The sequence below is a fragment of the Palaemon carinicauda genome, chromosome 19 (assembly GCF_036898095.1).
Source record: "Palaemon carinicauda isolate YSFRI2023 chromosome 19, ASM3689809v2, whole genome shotgun sequence".
Taxonomy (NCBI): Eukaryota; Metazoa; Arthropoda; class Malacostraca; order Decapoda; family Palaemonidae; genus Palaemon; species Palaemon carinicauda.
The window spans coordinates 46,763,795-46,791,008 of record NC_090743.1 but is presented as its reverse complement, the minus strand read 5'-3'; the positions used below and the strand labels follow the sequence as shown (position 1 = coordinate 46,791,008).

The 27,214-nt window shown below is 43.8% G+C and overlaps 1 protein-coding gene across 2 annotated transcripts in view; it reads left to right on the top strand.

The window, feature by feature from the left end:
- The window catches only part of LOC137658621 (transmembrane protein 107-like), a 99,443-nt gene extending 73,987 nt beyond the window's left edge, over positions 1-25,456 (top strand). The window contains exons 5-6 of one of the 2 annotated variants that reach the window (XM_068393545.1): positions 919-1,125; positions 25,283-25,456. In XM_068393545.1, the coding sequence (XP_068249646.1) occupies positions 919-1,082 (164 nt within the window). In that variant the 3' untranslated portion in view covers positions 1,083-1,125; positions 25,283-25,456. Of the gene's footprint in view, positions 1-918; positions 1,228-25,282 lie in introns of those variants that run through there. The other variant, XM_068393544.1, reaches the window with a different exon arrangement.
- The last annotated feature ends 1,758 nt before the right edge of the window (positions 25,457-27,214 follow it).

Below are 27,214 nucleotides of genomic sequence, written 5' to 3'. Positions count from 1 at the left end.
TGTGAATCAGCTATATATATATCCACCGGCTAAGTTAAATGTTTAAAAATGATATTTTCATATTAAAATAAATTTTTGAACATACTTACCCAGTGGATATATATAATTTAACGCCCTCCCTTCCGCCCCTCTAGAGACCCTACGGGCAGAGAAGATCTGAAGAGGTTTGGAATATTTTTAGTATCCTGCCGAGTGGTGGCGCTAGTGTACACTCAGCAACCCAACCCCTCGATCGCCCGCGAGTTTTGAATCGGCTGCCGGACCATCGGAGACGTTAGCTATATATATATCCACCGGGTAAGTATGTTCAAAAATTTATTTTAACATGAAAATATCATTTTGATCTGCGATATCCCCACACTCACTACATCTATTCTGAACTACACAATCATTGCCTCTGCAAGGGATACTTATCTTATACAGGTTGTCTGACCAGTCTTAATAAAGATTATAAAATGTCTTAATTCAGAAGACATAACTTGAATAATTTAAACCTTATAGAAGTTACACTATCATTAACAGCCTGAAAAACGTGCAAAATTCTCTTTTTATTCAATCCCCACAAAAGACGTCAACACTGAGGTGACAAAGAAAGGACTCAGTTTAAACATGGCTGTTATGGCTAGCATGGAATAGTAGTAGTAGTAGATGTAGTGGTAGTTATAGAGTTATGGGAAGGCTAGTCATACAAATCTGTAATCCTCTAAGTTTATTTAAGTTTGCCAACCAAAGCTGCATTTTTCAAAGTTATGTAGCACATTGTATTTTGAAGTATTGATTTAATTTTTTACTATATTTTTATGCTTTATGGATAGTTGAATATACATGACAGTTGATAGTTTTGATAGCTGTCTGATTCACAGATTTTTTTTAGAAAAGTCAAGAATTGTCTATAGCTTGACCTTAACTTAAATTCAGCCATATTGTGCCACAGCGGCGCATCGGTAAGCTTGGCTTACATGGTCATCGATGTCTGGGACTGCAGAATGTACTGGTGGGTCTTTGGTTTAACATCGGTAATACCGACATTGATCGAGTTAGCTGTTATCACAAGTGTCCTTGTTCTCAAGAAGAGTGTATGAGTTTAAGAGCCACTTATTTTTATCTTGGTGCACTCAGGCTAAGGTAATGAGTTCTATAATAGTTCCTTCGTTATCAGAATAGTGTACATTTAAAAAAGATAATTGTTCCGTAACCGAAATACAAACCACGCTATTTACAAAGGGTTACCTTTTAGCGTAGCTGAAATGGCGAGCCATTAGAATTTAACGAGGGTGTATTACCCCCGCGCTAGTTAGCGGGGGGGTAGGGGAGTGGTAGCTAGCTACCCCTCCTCCCCCTCACACACAGGTGAATACTCACTTTCACTTTTGGCTCGGACTGTGACAGACGTCTCTGTCTTGGTCCTCTCTTGGCAGCCATTGTTTGTTTTGTCTTTACTTAATTGCTTACTTTTCATTTACTCAATATATATGTAAACATGTTTTCATGTTTGTATATATATTTGAGTATAGAAATAAGTAAGTTTCCTTTTCAGATTTGTGTGTGTAGTGTACGATATCTACGTGGAAGCCTCGGAAGTTAGGCCACCACGGCGTATTTTTATGGGTGGCGATCGAGTTTGACATGTCTTTCTCTCTCTCTCTCTTGAGGTCGTTCACCCTTTTACTACGTGTTACTACGCCCTTGTAGCTTCCTTTCCGTGTGGGGGGGTTGCTACACCGTACGTTTGTCTCAATTAGTTATGAATCTAATTGTAGTTGTTTTTTGTTTTTCAGCTTGTAGAACGATTCCTTTCGGGGTTTTCGTTCTTTCTTTAGTGTTCATTCATTTTTAAATTACATAATTACATAGTTACATAATTATAATTGTTATAATTCTGTTTTGGTTAAAGCTCTCCTTCCGCGAGTGTAAGTGGTTGTGAGGGCACGTTCCTGTTGTGTAATTCTTGTTCCTTTCCCTCGGGATTCCTCTTCGGAGCCTTCCCGGGGGAATGAATGTGTACTAATATTATTTGTTTTATTTTTTTACAGCTACCGATCTAGTTCGTTTCTGTAATATGGCAACGGTGTGAGCTGTCTGGTTGAGTCCTGGGGATTCGGCTGTTGCTGCCTCCCCCCTTGTATTTTTGTCAGGGGCATGTCTCCTTCTACTGGAAGTACTCCCGTGACGACGGACAGCTCTCCAGTTCATTTTAGAACTCTCAGGAGGCTTGCCTCCTTGGGCGGGTAACTTTCCTTCCGAGGGAAGTTTTTCCTGTCCAGGCTTGAGTTTTTCCCCTTTTGGGGGGTTCTTCTCTTGCCTTTTTTTCGTTCGACTATGCTCTTGGTGCTGAGCGGTCGCACCTGCAGTTTCGCTCAAGGGGCTGGGCAACTGCAGGAGCTCCTCTTCGGAGGATTGCTCCTTTTAGGTCACTGGCTGACCAGTCTCTTCACGAAGTGTTTCTCTTTCGTTCGCGAGAGAGTACACTCATAGAGTCTCCTCTTCGGAGGTTTCTTCTGTTGCTGTTGGCCTCCCTCGCCGTAAGGCCCACCGTCCGCCTCGTCGTAAGGGCCTCTCATCTCCCTATAAGGCTGTTTGAGGCGCCTTTTTGGATCTCCGTTTGCAGCCTACAACTCCTTTTTCTCGATCTTCCGCCTTGGTGCAGATGGACAGCAGTCTGATCTCGTCTTCCGACGGGCAACGGTCTTCCCGACGGACAACGGTCTTCCCGACGGACAGCGGTCTTCCGACGGACATCAGTCTTCCGGCGGACAACGATCCCTTCGGGGCAAAGGATTGCCCCCACGGGGGTTCTTCCCTTGCGTGTCAGGGTTTCCCTGCGCGCCCTTCTGCTGTGTTCTCTCCTGCTCCTGCTCAGTGTTAGCACACAGGCGCTCTTCTGCTCATCAGCGCTCTCCTGTTCGTCAGCACTTTCAAGATGATCATCCCTGCGGTTCCTGTTGGTTCCTGTTACGCGCCCTGTGCGCTCACGTTCGCCCTCGCGATCTAGAACTTCGGTTCAGGTCGGGGTCAAGGACTCTTCTTCTTTGCGCAGGCTTCCACGCGTAGCCTTCTGCTCGTCAGCGATCATCAGCTCGCCAGCGATCACCTGTCTCTCGGCGATCTCCGGATCGCCCACGTGTGTTACAGCCGGCACGCCAACGTTCTCCAACACTTCTGAAGGAACATGGTTCGCCAGCTACTAGCTCACCTGCGCATGCTGATCGCCATCGCGCGACCCTCAACTGCGGATGCTGATCGCCATCGCGCGACCCTCGGCTGCGGATGCTGATCGCCATCGCGCGACCCTCAACTGCGGATGCTGATCGCCATCGCGCGACCCTCGGCTTCGGATGCTGATCGCCATCGCGCGACCCTCAACTGCGGATGCTGATCGCCATCGCGCGACCCTCAGCTGCGGATGCTGATCGCCATCGCGCGACCCTCAACTGCGGATGCTGATCGCCATCGCGCGACCCTCAACTGCGGATGCTGATCGCCATCGCGCGACCCTGCGCATGCTGATCACCATCGCGCGACCCTCAACTGCGTATGCTGTTCGCCATCGCGCGATCGCCCACCTGCAGATGCTGCTCGCCATCGCGCGACCGCCGACCTGCGCATGCTGATCGCCATCGCGCGACCCTGGCATGCTGATCACCATCGCGCGACCCTGCGCATACTGATAACCATCGCGCGACCCGGCGCATGCTGATCACCATCGCGCGATCGCCCTCCTGCACAGGCTGCTCGCGATCGCTCACCTTCGCATACTGCTCGCCAACGCACGATCGCTCACCTGCGCATACTGCTCGACCATCGCGTCGGCATAACACAACGCGCCATCGCCAACCTGCGCGTTAGCGCTCACCAGCTCACCACCGATCGCTTGTTGATCCATATCGCCAGCGGTCTTCCTCGCCATCGCGCTAACGCTTGCGTTTGCCGCCTCGGACTCGCTCTCATCCACCTGCCCACCCTCTCGACCGCTCGCCTGCGCGTCCGCGCGACCGCTCGCCCGCGCGACCGCTCGCCCGCGCGCCCACACGCCCACGTGCCTGCATGTCTACGCTCATGCTCTCCAATGTTCGCCCACGCGCGAACCAACGGTTTTTCCATCGCGCGGACGGATGGTGTTCCGTCGCGCGAACCTACAGTGTTTCTTCGCACAAATGTCGGCTTATTTCTTGCAGTATCCATTGCTCGTCTAGGGGTTATCGCTCGCCGACCACCAGCTCTCACCCTTCCTACCACGCTCGCCCTCCTTCTGCGCTCCTTCGCTCACCTTCGTTTGCGTTACCGCGCATGGGCGCTTCCACGTTCGCCCACGCGAAAATCTTTGAATTTCCGTCGCGCGAGCTCCAGGGCAATTGCGACCACGATTCCCAATGGGGTTCTCGCAGCATGACCAGCCTGGCGAGTTCTTCTGGAGCGTATTTCCAGAACACGGCCTCACCCCGTAAACGCAGAGCATGGCACTTGCAAGAATAGGAGAAACTTAAGGGAGATCTGAGCAACACTCCTCTTTCCTGAACCTGGGTTAGCCCTTCCCCGTTATTCCCTGGAAGGATTTTTGGCGGGGGGGCTTTCCGTTCGAGATCTCTCCATCGGACAAGGGGTGACTGCTTACCTCTTCCTCTGGGAGCTTACCAGGTTCTTTCCCTCCTCGGTTACGGCCCGAGGTTTGGTTCAAGGAAGCTACAGGAAGATCAAGGGTACTTTCCTCCTCTCGAGCTCAGGCACCTTGGCCTTTCGTCGTTAAGTATCTAACTTGCGGACAAGCTCGATGTTGTACCATCTGGACGCGCTGACTGAGGGCTTCCTTCGGGTGTCTCATCTGTGGAGGTCGACGACCTCAGACGCCCTTCCATCCTTGAGAAGAGTTTGTTTGTGCCCAAGGACAGAGACTTAGACAGCTGCTGTGCGGAGGAAATCGACTTCCGGTTTCACTCCTCCAAGGCGCTTTCTTCCAGACTGCAGGGCTCCAGCGCCCTTTTCTTTCAACCACGTCGGCCTAAGTTATCGGCTACGACAACTGGGACAAGGTGTCCAATTGCAGTTTCCTCCTGTCAGGAACAGATGGCACGGGAGACTCCCCCGGGGGGGCATAGTCCTAAAAGGAGTTCACGAACTCTAGGATTGCAGGTTTTTCGCTGGGAGGATGCTTAAGGTTACTCATCCGAATGACAGCTTCCCGATGCCCATTCCCGCACAATCTCTGTGATCAGCCAAGGATATCGCGCCTGCCGTCTCTGTCAGCGAATTCAGTGTCTCTGAACCTCTATGCCATAGCGTCAGCAGAGTTGCCCGGTTGGGCAGAATGATCCATACCTTAGGCGAAGGTCTTCCTTAGGATCATCGACGGCTTCACCCCCGGCCCCCTCAGTCGATCCTTTCTTGTAAGGAAGGATCTGAGAGGGGATGTCCATAGTCGACCTCTCAGCCCTGATCAAGTTTGTCGAACAAACTTCGGCCAGCGTAGACCAGCAGAATCGATCAGACTGGTAACGAGGCGACAGGACTCCTTAAGCCCTGGATCGGAAGGACGGGTACTTTCAGTTTCCATTCCATCCATCTTCCAGGGTGCTCGTCGAATTCAGCCTAGACTGCAAGTATTCCTGCTTATGATGCAGTGTGGCTATCCCGCCGTGGCATAGCAGGTTTGTTTCCCCAGAGAACTCTCCCTGCCTTCCTCTTGGCCGCTCAGGTGCAGGCTTCCGCCTCCTCTGCTGTTTGGAGGGCTGGTCAACTCCGGTAGGCTCGGGTTCGACCTTCTTCAGCGCCGGGACAAGCTTCCGGATGCTTACCATGAGTGTGGGCTCATGGTATTTTGCTTGGAGCCTTCTCTTCCTCTGCCTCAACATCTGGAGTATCTGGCCATGATATTGAGTCAATGGCCTTACCACGTTGGAAACCCCGCTTCTCGTCTGTCCAGCAAGGTTAAGCAACGTCGGTACTTGGATGGGTGACCACCTGGGGACGCCAGATTCTGTTACCACATCCTCCGAGCCTTCCTTTCGGTTGACTGTGGCAAGACTGAGGAGAGTCGCAGTACCTGTTCTCAGTCAAGCAGAGCTTTCAGCCCTACCTGGGAACGTTTCCTAGTTCTCCTTTCCTCATTGACCCGTCTATAGTCCGAACGGTCGCCTCAGGATAAGTTCCATGTGGGGCGATCCAAGTTCCGGTGGCTTCAGGCAATGTTTAACCGGACTCCCTGGCCCTATGGGACCTGCGGAACTATTAGACCTGCAATGGGTATTGACCTATGGAGCCTCTTGATGGTAGTGGATATTCTCGTCCTTTCCCCACATTCTTGATGCGGTTCTCGGACTCGTCAAAGGAAAGGGGGGGGGGGGCATGTTCCGGTCCAGGCCTATGGTCAAGACCTGAAGGATACCTCTCCATCATTCAGGCAGGCTTAGGGGCCTTAGTCTGGCCCCTCTTCAGATCCTACAGCTCCTGCCGAGTCGCCCCGTTGCGCGTCGACTTCATTCTAACCAGCAGGGGACGCATTTTCACACCTTCGCATCTTGCAGTAGAGATACCGGGATGATTGAGATTCTCTCAATACCACCATCGGCTCTCTCATTCCAGGCAGGGGAATGTTTCTCTCAGACTATCCGAGCAGAGCCTCGTAGAGACAGTGTACCTGGGGGTCTTTGACCTTGGGTAACCAGCAAGTGCTGGTCTGGGGGACCTGATCGCGACAGCTTTGAACCTCAAGCTTCCGCTATTCTTCCCCCCAGTCTCAGACCCCGAGACTCTGGCAAGATGCATTCCGGTGATGGTGGGACAACTTCGACGCCTGCGTCTTCCCTCCTTTTTGTCTGTGGACAATGGGTCTCAACAAGACCAGGTTGTCTGTCAACCTTTCATTGGGAGAGCTCCACTGGGACTATGCGCAGAACGGTTTCTGGACCCTCTGCTTCCCCTGACGGAACTCCCGGGAGAGCTTCTCCCACGGCGCAGACTACTCAAGCAACCACACTGTGACATCTCTCCCGAACCGGGGCGTCGCTTCGGCTTCATGCCTGGAAACACTACGCTTCCTCCTCAAGAAGAGACAACCCGCTACAGTCGCGGTACGGAGGTCGCGTCATATGCGATAGTCATCCACAGGGGTCTCCCAGGCAAAGTGAAGAGTCTAAGGTGGTTGGTGCCGTGGGAGATATACCTCTTCCCTTGAGGCCTCTTCTCCAGCAATAACGGTCTTATTGCCTTTCGGCGGGAGGAAAGTCCTTTCCGCTCTCGGCAATGAAGCCTGTCGCTCAGCCTTTCCCTGACCTTCAGGCTTAAAGGAATAACTTTTTCCTGCCCGCTGGATCTATCCTCGCTCATGCGAAGCTACGATTGTCCCTGCCCTAGTCGGAGGAAGACCTCCAACTTGGGGCATGGCTCGGACTTTTAGTCCTTTAAGAGATCTTCTCAAGACCCTTTACGACAGGCCTCGGATTGTATTCCGCCTTGGGTCTTCTGCTCACTCTGGCCACGGCCAGTGTGTAAGCAATCTTCTTGGTCTCTTACTACTCCCCCCTTTCTAAGGAAGAGGGGAAGGCAACATTCAGGCTCACTCCTGAGTTGTTGGCTAGACTCAGAATCTGAGGGTCCTGGCCCTTCGGTCCGATTCATTCAAGATTTCGAGTCTCCATTCTGTATCTGATGTCCCAAGACCTTCTCTTTCTTGCCAGTAAAGGAATCGAGAGGTTAGCGCTGGGAACAGCTGCAGTTTGTCCTCAGTTGCAGCCAATTTGGGAGCACAAGGAGGACATGGGGGGAGAGTCACCAGTATACCTCTTCAGCCCGGACTCAAGGACATTCATCTCGACCTGTCTCCAGACCCTCCCCCGTCACGTCGCCCTACAGCACGATGTTGGATACATCGCAACGTCCCTCGCCTTCGAGTAATACTACTCTGTGACGCAGGTGCTACAAGCTGGAGTCTGGAAGCGTCTAATGACCTTCGCAGCCCGCTTCCTGCAGGGCGTGACCCACAGGAGTCTCGATACGTTTTCTATCGCTCTGTGGTGGCTACACAACAGCTGGTCTAACCTCAGGCTCCTTTTTGGACAGGTAGCAGAAGGTTGAGGGCATTGTTATCAGGTTTTAGTCTGCATGAACGAAAGAAGTATGTCTGGCCCTTACTTCTTTCTTCATCATCCCCTCTACGGGGAAGCAGCATCCTGGTCTCTGCATAGCTGACCTCGAACCTCTGCAGGTAAACCATGCTTCCTTGTGTTCCGAGTATTGAGTCAATACTGTCGCGTCCCCCATACCCTGACGAGGTGGTATTGGGAACGTCCTAACCCAGAGTTCCTTCTGGAACCACAGGTCAACTGCCTAGGACGGGTCACACTTCTTCCTTCACACACAAGCTTACGTAGGCCACATGGTTCCTTGCGGAGCAAGGAACTTGTGAGGTGCAGGGACTCCTTTTCTCGAGTGCGACTCACTCGGATTCTGAGTCCCCGGGTAAAGCCAAAGCCAGTATGGCTGGGGACTTTCCACCCTTCCTAAGGGGTAAGTCACCCTTTGTAAATAGCGTGGTTTGTATTTCGGTTACGGAACAAATGACAAATTCGAAGATAATTTGTATTTTTCCTAACCATACAAACCTTAGCTATTTACACATATTTGCCCGCCAGCCCTGTCCCCCAAGACAAGTCCTACCTCTAAGTGAAAGTGAGTATTCACCTGTGTGTGAGGGGGAGGAGGGGTAGCTAGCTACCACTCCCCTACCCCCCCGCTAACTAGCGCGGGGGTAATACACCCTCGTTAAATTCTAATGGCTCGCCATTTCAGCTACGCTAAAAGGTAACCCTTTGTAAATAGCTAAGGTTTGTATGGTTAGGAAAAATACAAATTATCTTCGAATTTGTCATTTTTGGTATATCTAGTCATTGGAATTTTAAGGTAATTTATTTCAGTAAGATTTAATTTTTTTAATCTGTACAATACAAATCTATCAAACCAGCCTTGTGAGAATTAAGAATTTTAACTCTGCTCTTATTGAACCTTGTAATGATAGTAAAAGTAAATTTTTCTACACTGTAAATCAAATTAGTGTTGGTATTATAATTATATTTCTCATTTGATTTTCAAACTGTCTAGATCATTTGTCATAGCTCATCTACAGTAGATCTTTAGTCAAAAAATAATTTCCATTCATTTTAATGCAAAGCCTGCCTTTCTAATGTAAGAGGCTAGAGTTCCATTTAAAAAACACAGTTACCCGTCCAGGTACAAATCTAAGCTTCATTATAATGGTAATTTTTGCAGGGCTGTCTTATTAAAAATGTATGAATTCTCACATATCTTACTACTTTCATGAACTGAAAAGATTGACACTTGATGAAGCAATGTTTCAAAGTACTTCCCCGTAGCATGTCTTTTATGAACTTGAAAGATTGAGACTTAATGAAGCAGTGTTTCAGAGTACTTCACTGTAGCGTGTCTTTTATGAAGTGGAAAGATTGACACTTGATGAAGCAGTGCTTCAAAGTACTTCACTGTAGCATGTCTTTTATAATGAAGCAGTGTTTCAAAGTACAGTACTGTACTTCACTGTAGCGTGCTAAGTCGTTATAAAAGGCATTCGATATCATGATCACATGACTTCCAAATTAGTGCGTCATTAGATATAAAACCGTTTCCATCCAAGCTTACTGGTCAGATTAGAATACAGTATCATTTGTAATGTAATCATCGCTGACTTATTAGTACAGTATTGAGTTTAAATTGAAGTATCTTACTGCTGCAGATCCTTTCTTGACTTTATTAGAATTTATCTTATAAATTTTATTCTCCATTACTGTATAATTAATAAGAATCTAAAGGTTATCATTAAAAGCTGGTTGTTATGGAAAGCTATAACCAAATCATTTACAGGTTATGCGCTGAATGGTAAAGATATGATGTTCAAAGAATGGGTTTAAAGGCTTGATGAAGTCAAATTTATTTTTGAATGCTGACTTATGGAAGGTCGTGCCATTTGCTGAATAGTTTAAAGGATATTGTCAAATGCAGAATTATGTAAATACTTAACCTTGCCTACAAATTTTGAAGGTTGTTACCAGTTATTAGTTAAAGGTTTCATTTAAAAGTTGAATAATCTAAGAGTTATACCCAAAAGATTAAATGGCTACTTGTAATGTAGTTTACAATTAAATGCTTAATAGCCTGAAGATACAGTATTCACAAATTGTCAAGTTGTTGTGAAAAACTTGACCATGCATTGTATAGCTTAAAAGAAGTAGGGAAGTCTCACAAAAATCATGTTATTTTAAAAGAATTTAATGTTATATTGGCATTAGATATTTGTAAGCTTTTAAAGAAAGCTATAGAAGCATGTCAAGTCAGTGTCAGGAAAATCTGAAGATATTTTTTAGTTTGTTAGGAAAGCTCTAGAAGTGTCTAGTCAATGTCAAAAAAATCCGAAGATATTTACTAGCTTGTAATTTAAGATATAAAAGTATGTCTAGTCAATGTCAGCCGATGTGGTAACATCCCTGACTGGTGATCACCAGACTGGGGTTCGAGTCCCGCTCAAACTCGTAAGCTTTGGTCGCTGCAACATCACCATCCTTGTGAGCTAAGGATGTGTTGGTTGGGGGAGCTTATAGGTCTATTTGCTGAGTCATCAGCAGCCATTGCCTGGCCCTCCTTGGTCCTAGCTTGGGTGGAGAGGGGGCTTGGGCGCTGATCATATGTATATATGGTTAGTCTCTAGGACATTGTCACTGTCCCTTGCCTTTGCCATTCATGAGCAGCCTTTAAAGCCTTTAAATCTGTAATTGTACAATTTGTGGCATTTGTTAGCAGTTGGTTTTAGTGACTCATGAGGAACATGCTTTTAGCAGTTATGTGCCTAATGTAAAAATGTTGTGCCTTGATTGTCATAGATGACTGATATTTGGTGCTTGAAATTCAATGTCATTTAGCTTAATTCAAGTGTTTTAATGTATTTAATCTGTCCAGATGTCATAATCAAATGCAGGATATTTCATGAAATTATATACATAGTACATACTGTACTGTATATGGTTATATCCAGAAATGAAAATATACTACATGTCTGCATGAATTGATGAATAGTTTAAATTCAATGGGCTGTAATGAAATTATCTTCTAAAAACACCTTATGTATATTTGTCTTCTAGCTTTTGGGAATGGTACATTGAATTTAGAATATTCTGAAAGTGCCTCATAAAACACTATAGTTTTTAATATTTGCCTTTAGCATCAAGTTAATCTTGTTCAGTGTTTGGTGTCTAGAAGTATATTTTGGAAACTGAAAACCTACTGATAAATATCAACTCTCCATTCTGTACAATGTACTGAATCGTACTGTAGCAATGTGTGAATCTGATTGATAAAATGAAATCAGAATATTTTCACAAAAGGATAGTTTCTCTATGATGGTCTCCAGAGTATAAAATTTTAAGCACCTTTAGAAGTTATCAAGTAAATTTCAAGTTTCCACCATAAGGAAATTTTTTACACTATGAGCCCCTCCTGACCTTGTAAGGTCAAATTGATTAAATAACAGAAGTTTAATATCTATAGTTTCTTGAGTGGGATATTTGTCTCTGGTACCAAAGGTTTACTTTGATCTGTTTGTAATAGTTTTTTTTTTTTATTCCAGCAAATTATTCACAAGATTTACATGTTTCAATTGTTATGATGCAATGAAATTAATTTTGTAAATAACTTATTGCATTATCATTCATGCAGTGAAAATAAGATAATTTATTGTAGAGGAGCAATAATTCCAGCTCAGAAAAAGTGTTATCTTGTGTATACAATATTAAGAAACTATGTCAAGTGTTTTCTGGCACTAGAAATACAATTTTCAATATTAATCTTACCCGATAATCATGTAGCTGTCAACTCTGTTGCCGACAGAAATCTACGGTCGGGATACGCCAGCGATCGCTATACAGGTGGGGGCGAACACCACAGCGCCATCTGTGGTCAGGTACTCCAGTACTTCTTGTCAACACCACCTCAATTTTTCCTCTGTCGTGCCTCCGGCTAGACCTACATGGATACGCTGTTGATTCTGGAGTTATTGCTCACGATTTGGTGATGTATTTGCTCTAGAGTTTAGCCTTCGCTATTCAGGAAGCTATATCATTAGCTTAGCAAGTTTTTGGAATTAATTTGATTTAATTTTTGATTTAATTTTGGTACGAAGAGAGTATGAACTCTCTTTCACTTTTAAATGGCCGACCCTTCCCTTAGACGGAAGTGTTGGTGTCGAAGAGAGTATAGACTCTCTTAATTTTGCTTAACAAAGTTATAGATTTATTTTATATCTCTCCGCCTTTTATAGGCCTCTTTGATTAACTTCCTTTTATTATAAACTTATTAAAATTAATTTTTATATTTGTTTATATTCGACCTTTCCTAATAGTAGGCGGTCTTTTCTTGGAACCGAAGTTAATTAACATTGAGCCCGTCATTTCGTTTTTACCTGTTAACATATTATGCTATTTTAATGTTTTTGAAAGAATTTCTTTGATAGTCTTGTACTGTTTTCAAAGTTGAACTAACGTTTTGTTTTGTCTCTGCAGTTGTTGACGTTCAGAACGTTCAACTTGCGCTCTATCGTTACGATAGAGAGAGAGTCTATCACGGTGTCACGTTGCAGTAAGAGTAAACCGATTCTAGCGTTTTGTTCATTCTTTCTTAGCTTAAATGGTTTTAATTCTAATAAAGGAACTTTTTATTTGGGAAACCTTTCAGTTTTTTTCCTTTAACAATAATATGTTTTAACGATATATATAATTGGGCTCTTCTCTCAGGTGCTAAGTCAAGAGAGAGAGAGAGAGAGATAGAGACGGAGGGAGAGAGAGGAGGATAAACGTTTCGTTCAAGCGGGTAACGTTGTTATCGTTTTTGCTCTTCTCCCTAGTCTCTTTAGGGGAAGAAGGTAAACGTTTCTAGAGTTTTATTCTTGTTCTCAGGCTTTATGCGGTGAGAGATTTTAAACGTAGTTTATTTGATCTAGTGTTTAGTCTCTTTTCCAGCCACTGAATTATTTATCTTTCATTATGTTTTTCTGTTACATTGTAATACTGTTTTCGCAATTACTAACTTTTAATGAAGGATAGAATTGCGTGTTTCAGGTACAAACCACTTAAAGTTTCGAGTTCAGTGAAATAAGTGCAAACAGAAAATCAAAAGTGATAAAGTGATAAGCGCTAAGTGTTACAGTGTTGCGTTCGAGGGTTCGTCTGTTCGTGCCAGTTGTTCGCCTAGTCTGGGACCTCTTACAAGCTCCCAAGCCCAGGGGAGAAGTAATGTCGAAGGACTTATGGGTTCAGCAGGCCTTGATCGACGAACAGACGTTTCCCTCCGTGGTTTCGGGTGTAACCAACTCACGTAGCCGACGTGATCACCCCACCCACACAAAGACGAGAGAGCCCATTTATTCCTCGTCTGCGGAAGAGGTTTCTCGCAGAAACCATGGACCAAATCTTGCAGCTTTTAAGTGCAAGTCGGTCCCTTCCGCGCAAGTCCAACTCCTAGGTGGTGCCATTAGCACTGGGTCAGTTCGGACTTGCTGCAGTACGACAACTGCACACCTCCCAGAGAGGCAAGGTGGTATCGCAACAGACAGTAACTCCGTCTGTTGCCGCACCAGCTGTTTTAGACCCTCAGTTTCAACGGACAGTAGCTCCGTTTGTTGTTGTCTTTCTTAAACTCTAGTGGTCTATGCTGCTGACAATGCAGTCTCAGCTTGCGGTGTTGATGCAGGAGTTTCAGGCAGAGAAGGTTAACACACCTCCTCCTGCGAGCGCTCCTCCACCTCTACGCAGACGTATGATGTTGAGGTTCCTCAAGCTACCTCCATGCGTGAGCTGCCGCATTGGGAGTTGCCAGATACCAGCTCTGTGCAGCAACCTCCACTTTCCTTGAGGCAGGAGCCTCTTGCCACGCGGCAACCTCCTCAACACTTGAGGCAGGAGCCTTATGCTTTGCAGCAACCTCCTCTACCCTTGAGGTAGGAGCCTCATGCGTTGCGACTACCTCCTCCATCCTCGAGGCAGCAACCTCTTGGGTGCGACAACCTCCACCATCCTCGAGGCAGCAACCTCAACTCCACCTCTGCACAGTCCACCCTGCCAGACGTATGATGTTGAGGTTCCTCAACCTACCTCCACGCGTGAGCTGCCGCATTGGGAGTTGCCAGATACCAGCGCTATGCAGCAACCTCTTGCGTTGCGGCAACCTCCACCATCCTTGAGGCAGCAACCTCAACTCTTGCGGCAGCCACCTCCACTCTTGAGGCAAGAACCTCAACTCTTGAGGAACCTCATGCTATGAGGCAGCCGCCTCAACGCATGCAGCAACCGCATTCTTCACAGCATGAGCCTCTCTCTGCGCAGCTACCTCCTCAACCCTTGAGGCAGACGCAACTCTTGAGGCAGGAACCTCACAGGAGCCTCATGCTATGCGGCATCCTCCTCAAACCATGAGGCAGGAGCCTCATGCTATGCGGCATCCTCCTCAACCCGTGAGGCAGGAGCCTCATGCTATGCGACATCCTCCTCTACCCATGAGGCAGCCTCATGCTTATGAGGAGCCTCATGCTATGCGGCATCCTCCTCAAACCATGAGGCAGGAGCCTCATGCTATGCGGCAACCGCCTCAACCCATGAGGCAGGAGCCTCATACTATGTGGCATCCTCCTCAACGCATGCGGCATAAGCCTCATCCCTTGCAGCTTGAGCCTCATCCCATGCAGCATGAGTCTCATACCATGCAGCATGAGCCTCATCCCATGCAGCATGAGCCTCATCCCATGCAGCATAAGCCGCACGCCATGCAACATGCTCTGCTTACCTTACAGCATGCTCTACATACAGCATGCTCTGCATACAGCATGCTCTGCATACCTTACCGCATGCTTCTCAGTCACACATCTTTGGTTGTTGCCAACTCACTAGACTGTCAAGCAGTTTCATAACGTTGCCTTCTAGTCTGCTGCTTTTGCACCAGTGACACCCTCACTGAGAGAACTTAGCTTTTCTCGGATATGGTTCCTGTAGATGAGAAAGTGCTATTCTCCCTCCTTCTGATTTTCCCTTGAGGACTCTGTCATTTGGAGAGGAGCCTTTAGCTGCTTAGCCTCCTATGGACTTTTATTTAAGCATAGCATGCTTCCAGGGAGGGTAATGGTTCCACTTCAGTCGCTAACCCCGTCTGTTACCACACCTGCTCCCATAGACCTTGAGCTGTGTTGCAAGACATGCAGTCCAAGCTTAGTCCTTGTTAGAGGATTTTTTGTTTACGGAGTCAGTGTGTCACTGGGAAGACGTTCAACAACCAGCAGAAGTGACTTGTTGTGACGCAGTGCGGCAACCTCAGCAACCCGATAAGGAGTTGTCTGTACGACCCAGACAGTCTAGACAGCTTCGGGTTGTCACTGTACTTCCTCGCTTCCCCATGGTTGACAGTTCACAGACTGTGCAGCAGTACCATGATCTTGTGTCCGGCTCCGTCAGACGACTAGCTTTTAAGAGCTCCCACAAGTCGTCGCTGTCTGGAGATTCTCAGATGGACTATGGATCTGACCAAGGAACTGGGCCTCCTGGTCAATTTTGAGGAGTCCCAGCTCGTCCCATCCCAGACCATTGTCTACCTGGGTATGGATCTTCAGAGTCGAGCTTTTCGGGCTTTTCCGTCGGCCCCAAAGATATACTAAGCCCTAGATTGCATCCAGAGCATGCTGAGAAGGAACCGATGCTCAGTCAGGTAGTGGATGAGTCTAACAGGGACACTTTCATCGCTGGCCCTGTTCATCAAGTTAGGGAGACCCCACCTCCCCCCCTTCAGTATCATCTAGCGGCTCACTGGATAAAGGACATGACGCTAGAGACGATCTCAGTTCCTGTTTCCGAAGAGAGGAGGTCTACTCTCACGTGGTGAAAGAACAGCTTTCTTCTCAAGGAAGTCTACCTTTGGCTGTTCAGAAACCCGACCGCCGTCTCTTCTCTGACGCATCAGACACGGGCTGGGGTGCGACTTTGGACGGACAGGAATGCTCGGGAACATGGAATCAGGAGCTAAGGACACTTCACATCTATTGCAAGGAGCTGTTGGCGGTTCATCTGGCCTTGATAAACTTCAAGTCCCTCCAGCTTAACAAGGTGGTGGAGGTGGACTCTGACAACACCACAGCCTTGGCTTACATCTCCAAGCAGGGAGGGACTCATTCGTGGAAGTTGTTCTAGATCGCAAGGGACCTCCTCATCTGGTTAAAAGATCGAAAGCTCACGCTGGTAACGAGGTTCATTCAGGGCGATATGAATGTCATGGCAGATCGCCTTAGCCGGAAGGGTCAGGTCATCCCCACAGAGTGGACCCTTCACAAGAATGTTTGCAGCAGACTTTGGGCCCTGTGGGGTCAGCCAACCATAGATCTGTTCGCTACCTCGATAACCTAGAGGCTCTCGTTGTATTGTTCTCCGATTCCAGACCCAGCAGCAGTTCACGTGGATGCTTTTCTGCTGGATTGGTCCCATCTCGACCTGTATGCATTCCCGCCGTTCAAGATTGTCAACAGGGTACTTCAGAAGTTCGCCTCTCGCAAAGGGACACGGCTGACGTTGGTTGGCTCCGCTCTGGCCCGCGAGAGAATGGTTCATAGAGGTACTGCAATGGCTGGTCGACATTCCCAGGACTCTTCCTCTAGGAGTGGACCTTCTACGTCTACCTCACGTAAAGAAGGTACAGTGATACCTCGGTACTCGACCATAATCCGTTCGAGATCCGTGTTCGACCTCCGATTTGTTCGAGTACCGAATTTTTTTTCCCCATAAGAAATAATGGTATATATTCTATTCCGTTCCCAAGCACTCGAACAGGCCCAAAATATTAATAAAACGTGTACCTAAACAACAATAATTATCTAAATGTGTATGAAATTGGTCAGAAAATCCTATAAAACAATTTTAAACCATTTACTGTACTAAAATAAAACAATTTTAAACCATTTTCTGTACTGTAGTGAACATACCTTTGAGCAGCGGTTCGATGGCATACAGGGATGGATGTGGAGAGGATGGAAGGGGGAGGTTACTGCTTGGAAGGAGAGTCCCCTTCCATGATGTGGCGGGGTAGTTCTCCTTCAGGAGTTGTTTCTCTCTCCAATGAAAGGGTGGGCAGATCTATTTCAGGGGTTTCTTCTCTTCTTTGTCTCTTCTTTGGAGGAGAAACAGGCTTTGATGTAGCAGCTTTCTTTTCTTTTGTGAAAAACTGGTCTATTGTTAATTGTTTCTTCCTCCTCTGCAGTATTCTTCGAAAATGATACATGACACTATCATTAAACATATGCACTGCCCGGTTTGCTACTGCAATTTCTGGGTGGTATTTTTCAGCAAAAGCCTGCACATCTGCCCACTTGGAACAAATTTCATTGATGAGAGAACTTGGAACATCCTCCCTTACCTCATCCTCTTCTGAAGATTCCTGCTCCACAATCAGATCCTGCTGCTGTTGTTGTTGCAGGTGCAACAATTCCTCCACAGTCAACTCGGTAGAATGGCTTTCTACAAGCTCATCAATATCATCCTTGTCGACCTCAAGCCCCAAACTCCTGCCCATGACAACAATTTCCTCAACGACATCAGTGTCATCAGAAATTACAGGGGTAGCAGTGCTTGGACCCGCCTCTGGTTGGAAACCTTCAAACTCCCTCTCTGTGACACATGATGGCCACAGCTTACGCCAGGCAGAGTTCAATGTCCTATAGGTCACACCTCGCCAAGCTTGGTCAATCATGTTAACAGAGTTGAGGATGCTGAAGTGTTCCTTCCAGAATTCCTTTAGGGTCAACTTCGTGTCACTGGTCACTTCAAAACACTTTCTGAAAAGGGCCTTGGTATAGAGTTTTTTGAAGTTTGAAATGACCTGTTGGTCCATGGGCTGGAGTATGGGAGTAGTATTGGGGGGCAAGAATTTGATTTTGATAAAGCTGTATTCTTCTTTCAAGTCATCCTCGAGACCTGGAGGATGTGCAGGAGCATTGTCCATAACCAGAAGACATTTCATTGGCAAGCTCTTTTCAATGAGGTAAGCCTTAACCTGGGGGGCAAACACTTCGTTTATCCACTCAGTAAAGAATTGTCTTGTGACCCAAGATTTAGTGTTCGAGCGCCACATAACTGGTAGTGCACTTTTACAAATATTATTTCGTTTGAACACCCGGGGGTTGTCCGAGTGGTACACTAACAAGGGTTTGATCTTGCAATCGCCACTTGCATTTGCACACAGCAACAATGTTAGCCTATCTTTCATTGGCTTGTGACCTGGCATCTTCGTCTCGTCCTTGGTAATGTACGTATTGGCTGGCATTTTCTTCCAAAATAACCCAGTCTCATCACAATTAAAGACTTGTTGTGCGATCAAATTTTGTTCATTTATGTACCGATCGAATTCCCCCACGTATTTATCGGCTGCAATTTGATCCGAACTAGCTGCCTCCCCATGCCTAGTAACACGATGAATACCTGTTCTATTACGAAACTTTTCAAACCAACCCCTGCTCGCTTTAAATGTAAATGAATCACTTTCACTGGTACTCGGACTTTTCTTCACTAATTCTTCATAGATATGCAACGCTTTTTCACAAATGAACGCTTCACTAACACTTTCCCCGGCCAACTGTTTTTCTTTAATAAATATTAAAAGCAACTTTTCCATCTCCTCAATCACTTGTGGCCTTTGCTTAGTTACCGCCGTAACTCCCGTTGCAACATTCGCCTTCTTAATCATTTCTTTATGCTTTAAAAACGTAGAAATGGTCGACTTCGCCATTCCGTATTCTACCGCTAAATCGGACACTCGTACACCATTCTCATATTTCGCTATAATTTCCTTCTTCAACTCGATCGTTGTTCGCACTGTTTTCCTCTTCTCCTTCCCCTTAACACTCATTACTTTCTTGGGACTCATTATGAAAGCTAAAAAAGCAATTAAAAGCACTGAAAATCACTAAATCACAACGAATGCTGATCGCGCGTTGTCTGAGTGACGCTCTCGAGAGAACTGATGCTTCCCGAACAAGCGAGAGTGGCCGAGATGGCGCGATCATCACAAAGCCCATGCGGTCGTCACGTGTTCGGCTGGTCGAGTACCGAATTTTTGGTCGAGCACCGCAGCAAAAATTTCTCGAAAATTTTGGTCGAACTCCGAATTGTTCGAGTATAGAGTCGTTCGACTACCGAGGTATCACTGTACATCCAAACCTCCACGCTCTTCGTCTGACTGCCTTCAGACTTTCGAAAGACTCTCAAGAGCTAGGGGCTTTTCGAAGGAGGCAGCCAGAGCGATTGCCAGAGCAAGGAGGACATCCACTCTCAGAGTCTATCAGTCTAAAGGGGAAGTCTTCCGAAGCTGGTACAAGGCCAATGCAGTTTCCTCATCCAGTACCACTGTAACCCAGATTGCTGACTTCCTGTTACATCTAAGGAACGTAAGATCCCTTTCAGCTCCTACGATTTAGGGTTACAGAAGTATGTTGGCAGCGGTTTTCCGCCACAGAGGCTTGGATCTTTCCACCAACAAAGATCTACAGGACCTCCTTAGGTCTTTTAAGACCTCAAAGGAACGTCGGTTGTCCACTCCAGGCTGGAATCTAGACGTGGTCCTAAGGTTCCTTATGTCATCAAGATTTGAACCTCTCCAATCAGCCTCTTTTAAGGACCTCACATTAAAAACTCTTTTCCTCGTGTGCTTGACAACAGCTAAAAGAGTAAGTGAGATCCACGCCTTCAGCAGGAACATAGTTTTCACATCTGAAACGGCTACATGTTCCTTGCAGCTCGGTTTTTTGCTAAAACGAGCTTCCTTCACGTCCTTGGCCTAAGTCGTTCGAGATCCCAAGCCTGTCCAACTTGGTGGGGGACGAACTGGAGAGAGTACTTTGCCCAGTTAGAGCTCTTAGGTACTATCTAAAAAGGTCATAACCTTTACGAGGACAATCAGAAGCCTTATGGTGTGCTATCAAGAAGCCTTCTCTTCCAAGGTCTAAGAACTCAGTTTCTTACCTATTCAGGCTCCTGATTAGGGAAGCACATTCTCATCTCAAGGAAGAAGACCTTGCTTTGCTGAAGGTAAGGACACATGAAGTGAGAGCTGTGGCTACTTCAGTGGCCCTCAAACAGAACCGTTCTCTGCAGTGTTATGGATGCAACCTATTGGAGAAGCAAGTCAGTGTTCGCATCATTCTATCTCAAAGATGTCCAGTCTCTTTACGAGAACTGCTACACCCTGGGACCATTCGTAGCGACGAATGCAGTAGTAGGCTGGGGCTCAGCCACTACATTCCCATAATCCCATAACCTTTTTAACCTTTCTCTTGAATACTTTTTATGGGTTGTACGGTCGGCTAAGAAGCCTTCCACATCCTTGTTGATTTGGCGGGTGGTCAATTCTTTCTTGAGAAGCGCCGAGGTTAAAGGTTGTGATGAGGTCCTTTAGTATGGGTTGCAGCCCTTTATACTTCAGCACCTAAGAGTCGTTCAGCATCCTAAGAGGACCGCTACGCTCAGTAAGAAAGACGTACTTAATAAAGGCAGAGTAATGGTTCAAGTCGTCTTCCTTACCAGGTACTTATTTATTTTATGTTATTTTTGAATAACTAATAAAATAAAATACGGGATACTTAGCTTCTTTGTTAACATGTATGCTGGTCTCCACCCACCACCCTGGGTGTGAATCAGCTACATGATTATCGGGTAAGATTAATATTGAAAAATGTTATTTTCATTAGTAAAATAAATTTTTGAATATACTTACCCGATAATCATGATTTAATTGACCCACCCTTCCTCCCCATAGAGAACCAGTGGACCGAGGAAAAAATTGAGGTGGTGTTGACAAGAAGTACTGGAGTACCTGACCACAGATGGCGCTGTGGTGTTCGCCCCCACCTGTATAGCGATCGCTGGCGTATCCCGACCGTAGATTTCTGTCGGCAACAGAGTTGACAGCTACATGATTATCGGGTAAGTATATTCAAAAATTTATTTTACTAATGAAAATAACATATTTATAAGCAAACAGTCCGTAATCATGAAGTGTGTTTAAAGTTTAAACACTGTATAGAAGGAATTTCATCTAATTATGTTTTTTTATGTTAGTTTTGTACAATTGTCACGTATGGTAGCAAATTTATGAAGAAAGTTCACATTCATTTACCAGGTCATGTGTGTATATATACACATACTTTGTAGAGTGTTTTGTAATTTAGAAAGCTTCCAGTAAACCGTTCCAGTTAAATGTCGTACAAAGCTTGGTTGTGCATTTCAAGCCACAAAAGAATATATAAAGTACTGTATATGTATTTGTAAAAACATTGCTTGTCCAGTAGTTATATTGATAAAATGTATTATGAGCCAGTCTTACTTTGTGAAGAGTAAAATCATGGTTACTTCATGAGAATTAAGGATTTTCATCTTAAAATGCTGTCAATACTTAGTCATGCTTAGTCGTCATCATCATCTACACCTATTGACGCAAAGGGCCTTGATTAGATTTCACCAGTCGTCTCTAACTTGAGATTTTGATTCAATAATTAGTAAATTAATTATACTTTTTCATGTATAATTTCTTTTTCTCATGTTTTGATAGTACAGAAAGTCCTCAACTTACAAACAACTCCTTGGAACCCATTAAGTTTGTAGGTTAAATCACAGCCTAAGGTAGGCTTCACCCAACTCTCATGGCTACAATTTTCAGCTGCAAAGGTCGACAAATAGTCCCGTTTTATATTGCATATGTTGTCTTGTTTACCGCATTGAATTACCTATATATAATATTGTTATATTACAGTATTTCATTATGAGCCTTTGATACTACAGTATATCTGAGATTTATATTTTCAATTGGATTTGTTTGTACAGTACCTCCGAATGTTTGTATATTGAGGACCTTCATTGTACAGCATTTATGCAAATTATATACTAATAATGTACATGTACTCTACTGTCCCAGAAAATTCTAATGTCAAACTAATTTTAACTATGCATAGTGTTGTAATTAATGACAGGCAAAGTGATTGTTTCTAAAATGATGAGTTAAGTATAGATTTAAATGTTATTATACTAGGTAACAGTTACCTATTTTTCATTTTTCTTTTTTTGAATGATAATCATATTCCTTCATTGTAAATTCCACTTTAAATGTGTTATTATTTTAATGAACCTTCTTCCAGTCCAGGGGGGGGGACAGATTTGACCTCATAGACTTGAAAATAAAGTCCAAAATTTTCTTGCCAGGAATACTACATCTAGTTCCCATTTAAGGGACAGATTCGATTTCTTAGACTTGAAAGAAAAATCTAAAATTTCCTTGCCAGGAATACTACATCTAGTCCCCAATGATACCTTACCTATATGCATGGCTATTGCCTCAGTAAGGTGGTGCTCTGGTAACTGTATGGCTATCTCAGTTCTAGCTGTTCATTTTCTTTAGTGGGTGGAAGAGTTCAGACTGGCCTAGTTTGTTAAAGAATATTCTACCCTTCCATCCTTGGTATATATTTGATATGGCTGTTAGTTTTTTGTTTATTGATAAGGCATATCTCCTAAATTTGAGTTGACTATTAAGTAATTGAAATAAACTATATAGGAAGGATTTAGCCTTCTCATGGGATGTATCTACTTCTGTCACAGGGTGTACCTACCATACTTCATAGTAGGCCATTATGAGTATAATGGTTCATAGCAAGAAATTTAAGGCTATTTAGTTTATCTAGAATTGAGGTGCAGTACTGTAGTTTTATGGTAGGTATTTCCTTCTTCCTAGTACAGGTTACTACCATAAGGAAGGAGTGGTTAGGGGAGCTTTATTGGGAAGCGAGTGTAAATTACCTGTTATGGTAATCTTAGATTTTTTTCATTTAGAATATGTGATCCAATCTGTCCCTCACGGAGATAGAACGGCAATGACCTTCAATATCTATTGAAATAATTTTATTTAAAAGAATTGTTACTTTTGAGTTGTAATTTGTGTCATTTGTTGATAATAGTGCATGCCATATAATAATTGGTAAGGGAAGAAATAGCTACCGAGATTTGAGTAATTTCTGTGCTAAAGAGATGTTGATGTTGAAGTCTGTCCAGAAAACTTTATTACTATGCAGTGCAATATAATGGTTGTGATTTGATCTTTTCAAGATACAGTAGCCTAATTTTTTGTAATCATATAATGGTAAATTAGCTTTCGTTGAATATAGGAGTTAATGTTTAATATGTGCCTGAATTTATGTACCTGTAATATATTTAAACAATTAGAATCTTGGTGTATTTTGTAAATGATTTTACAGCAGTTATAGCTGCATTACCTTAGGGGGGCCGGTCAGCTAATGCCAATTTTTAATGACAGGACTTCGATATTCATACCACTTAATAAGGTGACTTAGGACATCTCCAAACAGCATAAGAGTTTTGCCTCTGACCTTCGGTTTTGCAACGTCAGGGTGATTTATCCTGAAAATTAGTGTTTTTCAAATAATATCTCATCCCTTGATAATTATTAAGAAGATCTGGGATTACTACCCTATATAGACCTCCAATAATATGATTTTTTTTTTTTCTAAAAGTAATTTTTTTGCCAGATATGAATGTTTTCATCATGGTAAAAAAATAAACCCTAAAAATCAGGGAAAAAAATTAAGAAAAAAAAAATGAAAAAAAGGGGCTTCATATTATATTTTTTAAAATTTATTTCTAATTTATATGCCAAATTTCAATGCTATATCTATAAAACTAAGGGAGACTATTGAATTTGAAGGTCAATAAGTATAGTTGTGAGATACAGGCATTCAAAGTTTTTCTTTGTATTTTTACAAAGACAATATTAATAAATCACGATTATTATGAATTTTGTTCTTTTTTGGGTATTAATAAAAGAAAACAAAGTTATTTATCATAATTTAATCATAATTAGAAGATGCTTTTGCTTAATGTCTTGCTTAATTCATTTGGCTCCTGTGAGACAAGGCGGCCGCTCCTCTATCCACAACACTTTCTCTCTCTCTCTCTCTCTCTCTCTCTCTCTCTCTCTCTCTCTCTCTCTCTCTCAGCACTACCAATATTACCCTCCTCTGAACTCTTAGAGCAAATTTTCTTCTTCCTTATGTAAGCAAGATGTTGAAATTGTCTTTTCCTCTTTGAAATGATGAAATTCTTGTCGAAAAAGAGAAAAACAAACGAAAAATGAGTGAATGTCATAGGGCGTTCAAAGTTTTTCTTTGTATTTTTACAAAGAGAATATCAATCTTATTATGAATTTTATGTTCCTTTTTGGATATTGATAAACAAAAATAAAGTTATTTATCATAATTTACTCATAGACGAAGATCCTTTTGCTCAGTATCTTGCTTCTTTTGATCGTGTTAGGCAAGGCCGTCGCTTTTCTATCCAGACAATCTCTCTCTCTTTTCTGAACTCTTAATAGAGCGAATTTTCTTTATCCTTATAGAAAAATGTTGAAGTTGTCTTTTCCTCTTTGAAATAATAGAATTCTTGCAGCAAAACGAGAAAAACAAACATAAAAATGAGTGAATGTCAGAGGTCAAACTCAGGCATGTACTCTCTCTCAGGTTTGTGGTAGGAATGAGGGGCGAAGGGTATAATTTTCAATAGTCTGCGACTCGTGGAAGTTATACAGATGCTATTGTTCACAATTTCTTTTACATTGAAATATAATAATTATAAAAATTTACGATATCAGAAGAAATGCTGCATTTTCTTGTAGGGAACAATGTTTATTGTTTATTGAGCTACTCCTACTAATTACCCTGTAACTATGAAAGTAAGAGGAATTTTGACCAAATATTTCTTATACGCACTCTCCATTGCCATATGAAGCTCAGTGAATTTTTTCAGGATTTTGTGTTTTTCTTCCTATACCCCTATATATTGGCATTCCGGCCGGCAAAAGCAGTTATCCTTTTATTTGAGATATTTAAATATTAAATACATATTTTTGAAGAAAATTTTTATTAGATTTAATGGCGATTCTATTATTTATGGAATATTTTGTCATATATTTGTGCTAGTCTATTTTAATTCTTCCTTCAGCTTATGATGTAACCATAGATCATAAAAGACATTTTGATTTGAATGTGAATGATGCAAAATAAATAGTTCCATTGTAAAAGTATTTTTTATGATGTATATTTTACTAATGTATAAAAACAGTTGTAGACATTAAAGTTGCTCTTATTTCTTTAGTAAATTAACAAGCTTATATTGGGACAGTTGTTTTAAATGAAATTTTATTACAGGTATATAACAACTATCTGCTGTTTTACCAAGGACTCAAATTTGAGGAATTTGGATTTATGAAATTTTGGTTCTATGGACCGGTGCTGGAGATGGGATGCCATTCAGTTATATGTTGTACAAATGTTTCAGGCGCCTGCAAGCTGAAACTCACTATAGAGCTACACACTGAAGCTGCCACTGTCTCTTTGTGGGATTATGCATAACCTTCCTGTATTTTGGTACCATTCTTCAAAGGCTTAGTTCACAACCAATAAAGGAATTTTGACGAAGGAAAAATCTATTTCTGGGGAGAGACCTGTGACGCCCGGTGAAAAGGGTCCTTCTTTACACTTTTCTGATATAAACCTTCCAAATATACCAGAGAAAGATAAAAGCATGGAATGCAGAGGTTACTACCCTCGCGCGAGCACCTTGTGGGTGTCGTGTGTAAAGCAGGGCCGCGTGAAAACCACTATTCACAGGCTGTCTTCCATTTAGCTAATTCCTCCGTCAAAAGGGATGGGCCGATACAGAGGCACCAGCTACGCTACCCGAGCCACACCACCGACGCCCGACGCGAGCGCCATCTGAAAAACATCCTTCTGTATTGAACATGATGGCTTGGAAAGGAAAGGGTGGGATCATACAATATAACAGGGAAGGGTTTCACCGGGCGTCACAGGTCTCTCCCCAGAAATAGATTTTTCCTTCGTCAAAATCCCTTTTCTGGGTCGACCTGTGACGGCCGGTGAAAATGTACCAGAGAATGCCTTCCAAGCCCAATAATAAATAGTAACCTAATGAGGAGAGAGATAAACACCATGTAAGGAAAATAATATATTATATTAAGGTAAGTAAGCATAAATTACAAACTAGCCAAAGGATATAGTGAACGTAAGGCTAAATAAACATGATAACAAGGAAGCATCTGAGTATCAGAGCACAATATGCAACAAAACTGACATGGCTAAGAATAACCCAACACTAAAGTTACGGTAAACACAATAACAGTTAATAACCATAAGAACTAAACATGTAATAAACTTAGGGCTAACGAACCACCAAAGAGAGCGGCGACGTGGTGCGAGTGGCAGGTAGGAGGGAGAAGAGGAGAGATGGATGAAAGGAAGAACAAGAGATTAATGGGGAGAGATGAGGCTCCCAGCTGCAACCGTTGGGTATTTAAGGGCCTGTAAGTTCTTTAGATAGTGGGGTTTGAAAACCTTAGGAGATTTCCAACCCGTGTACTTTTTAAGGTCATCAAAATCCATATTTTGGAAATAATTGATGGAGGTAGCTACTGACCGGATATCATGAGCATGGGGAAATGATTCCGGATTAGCTTGTTTAATGAAGTATAGGATTTGTTGCCTAATGCCTTGAATGGAAATAGTACCTCCTTGTTCCCTGATAAACAAGGAGCCAGACGAGTGGGTGGCATTTCTAGCTAAAAAGGCCCTGAGAGTAGTGACTGGACACAGAGAAGTATCTTGGAGAAGAGGAATAATCTTCCAAGGGGACCACCTATTTTGTGGGTCCTCATTTTTAGCTAGGAAAGCTCTGTCTGGAGAAAGAAGTACTTCACCTAAAGGGAGGAAATCTATGTTTTCTGAGTTTCGTGAGAGAGCTGCTAGTTCTGAGATTCTAGCACCCGAGGCCAAAGCCGTTAGAAATAAAGTCTCCCTAAGAAGAGTGATATAGGAGCAGGATTCATTGTCCGTGTCTGACGCAAGTTTGAGGACATCGTTCAGAGACCAAGAGACCTTTTGTGGATGAACCGAAGGTCGAAGCCTAGCACATGCTTTTGGAATAGATGAGAAATAGGAATCTGCTAGGTTAATGTTAAACCCAACAAGGAAGACCTTCTTCAAAGCTGACTTGATGGTGGTTATAGTGCTAGCTGCTAGGCCTTTGTCAAATATGAACCTAAAGAAGGAGATGGCTGAATTAGG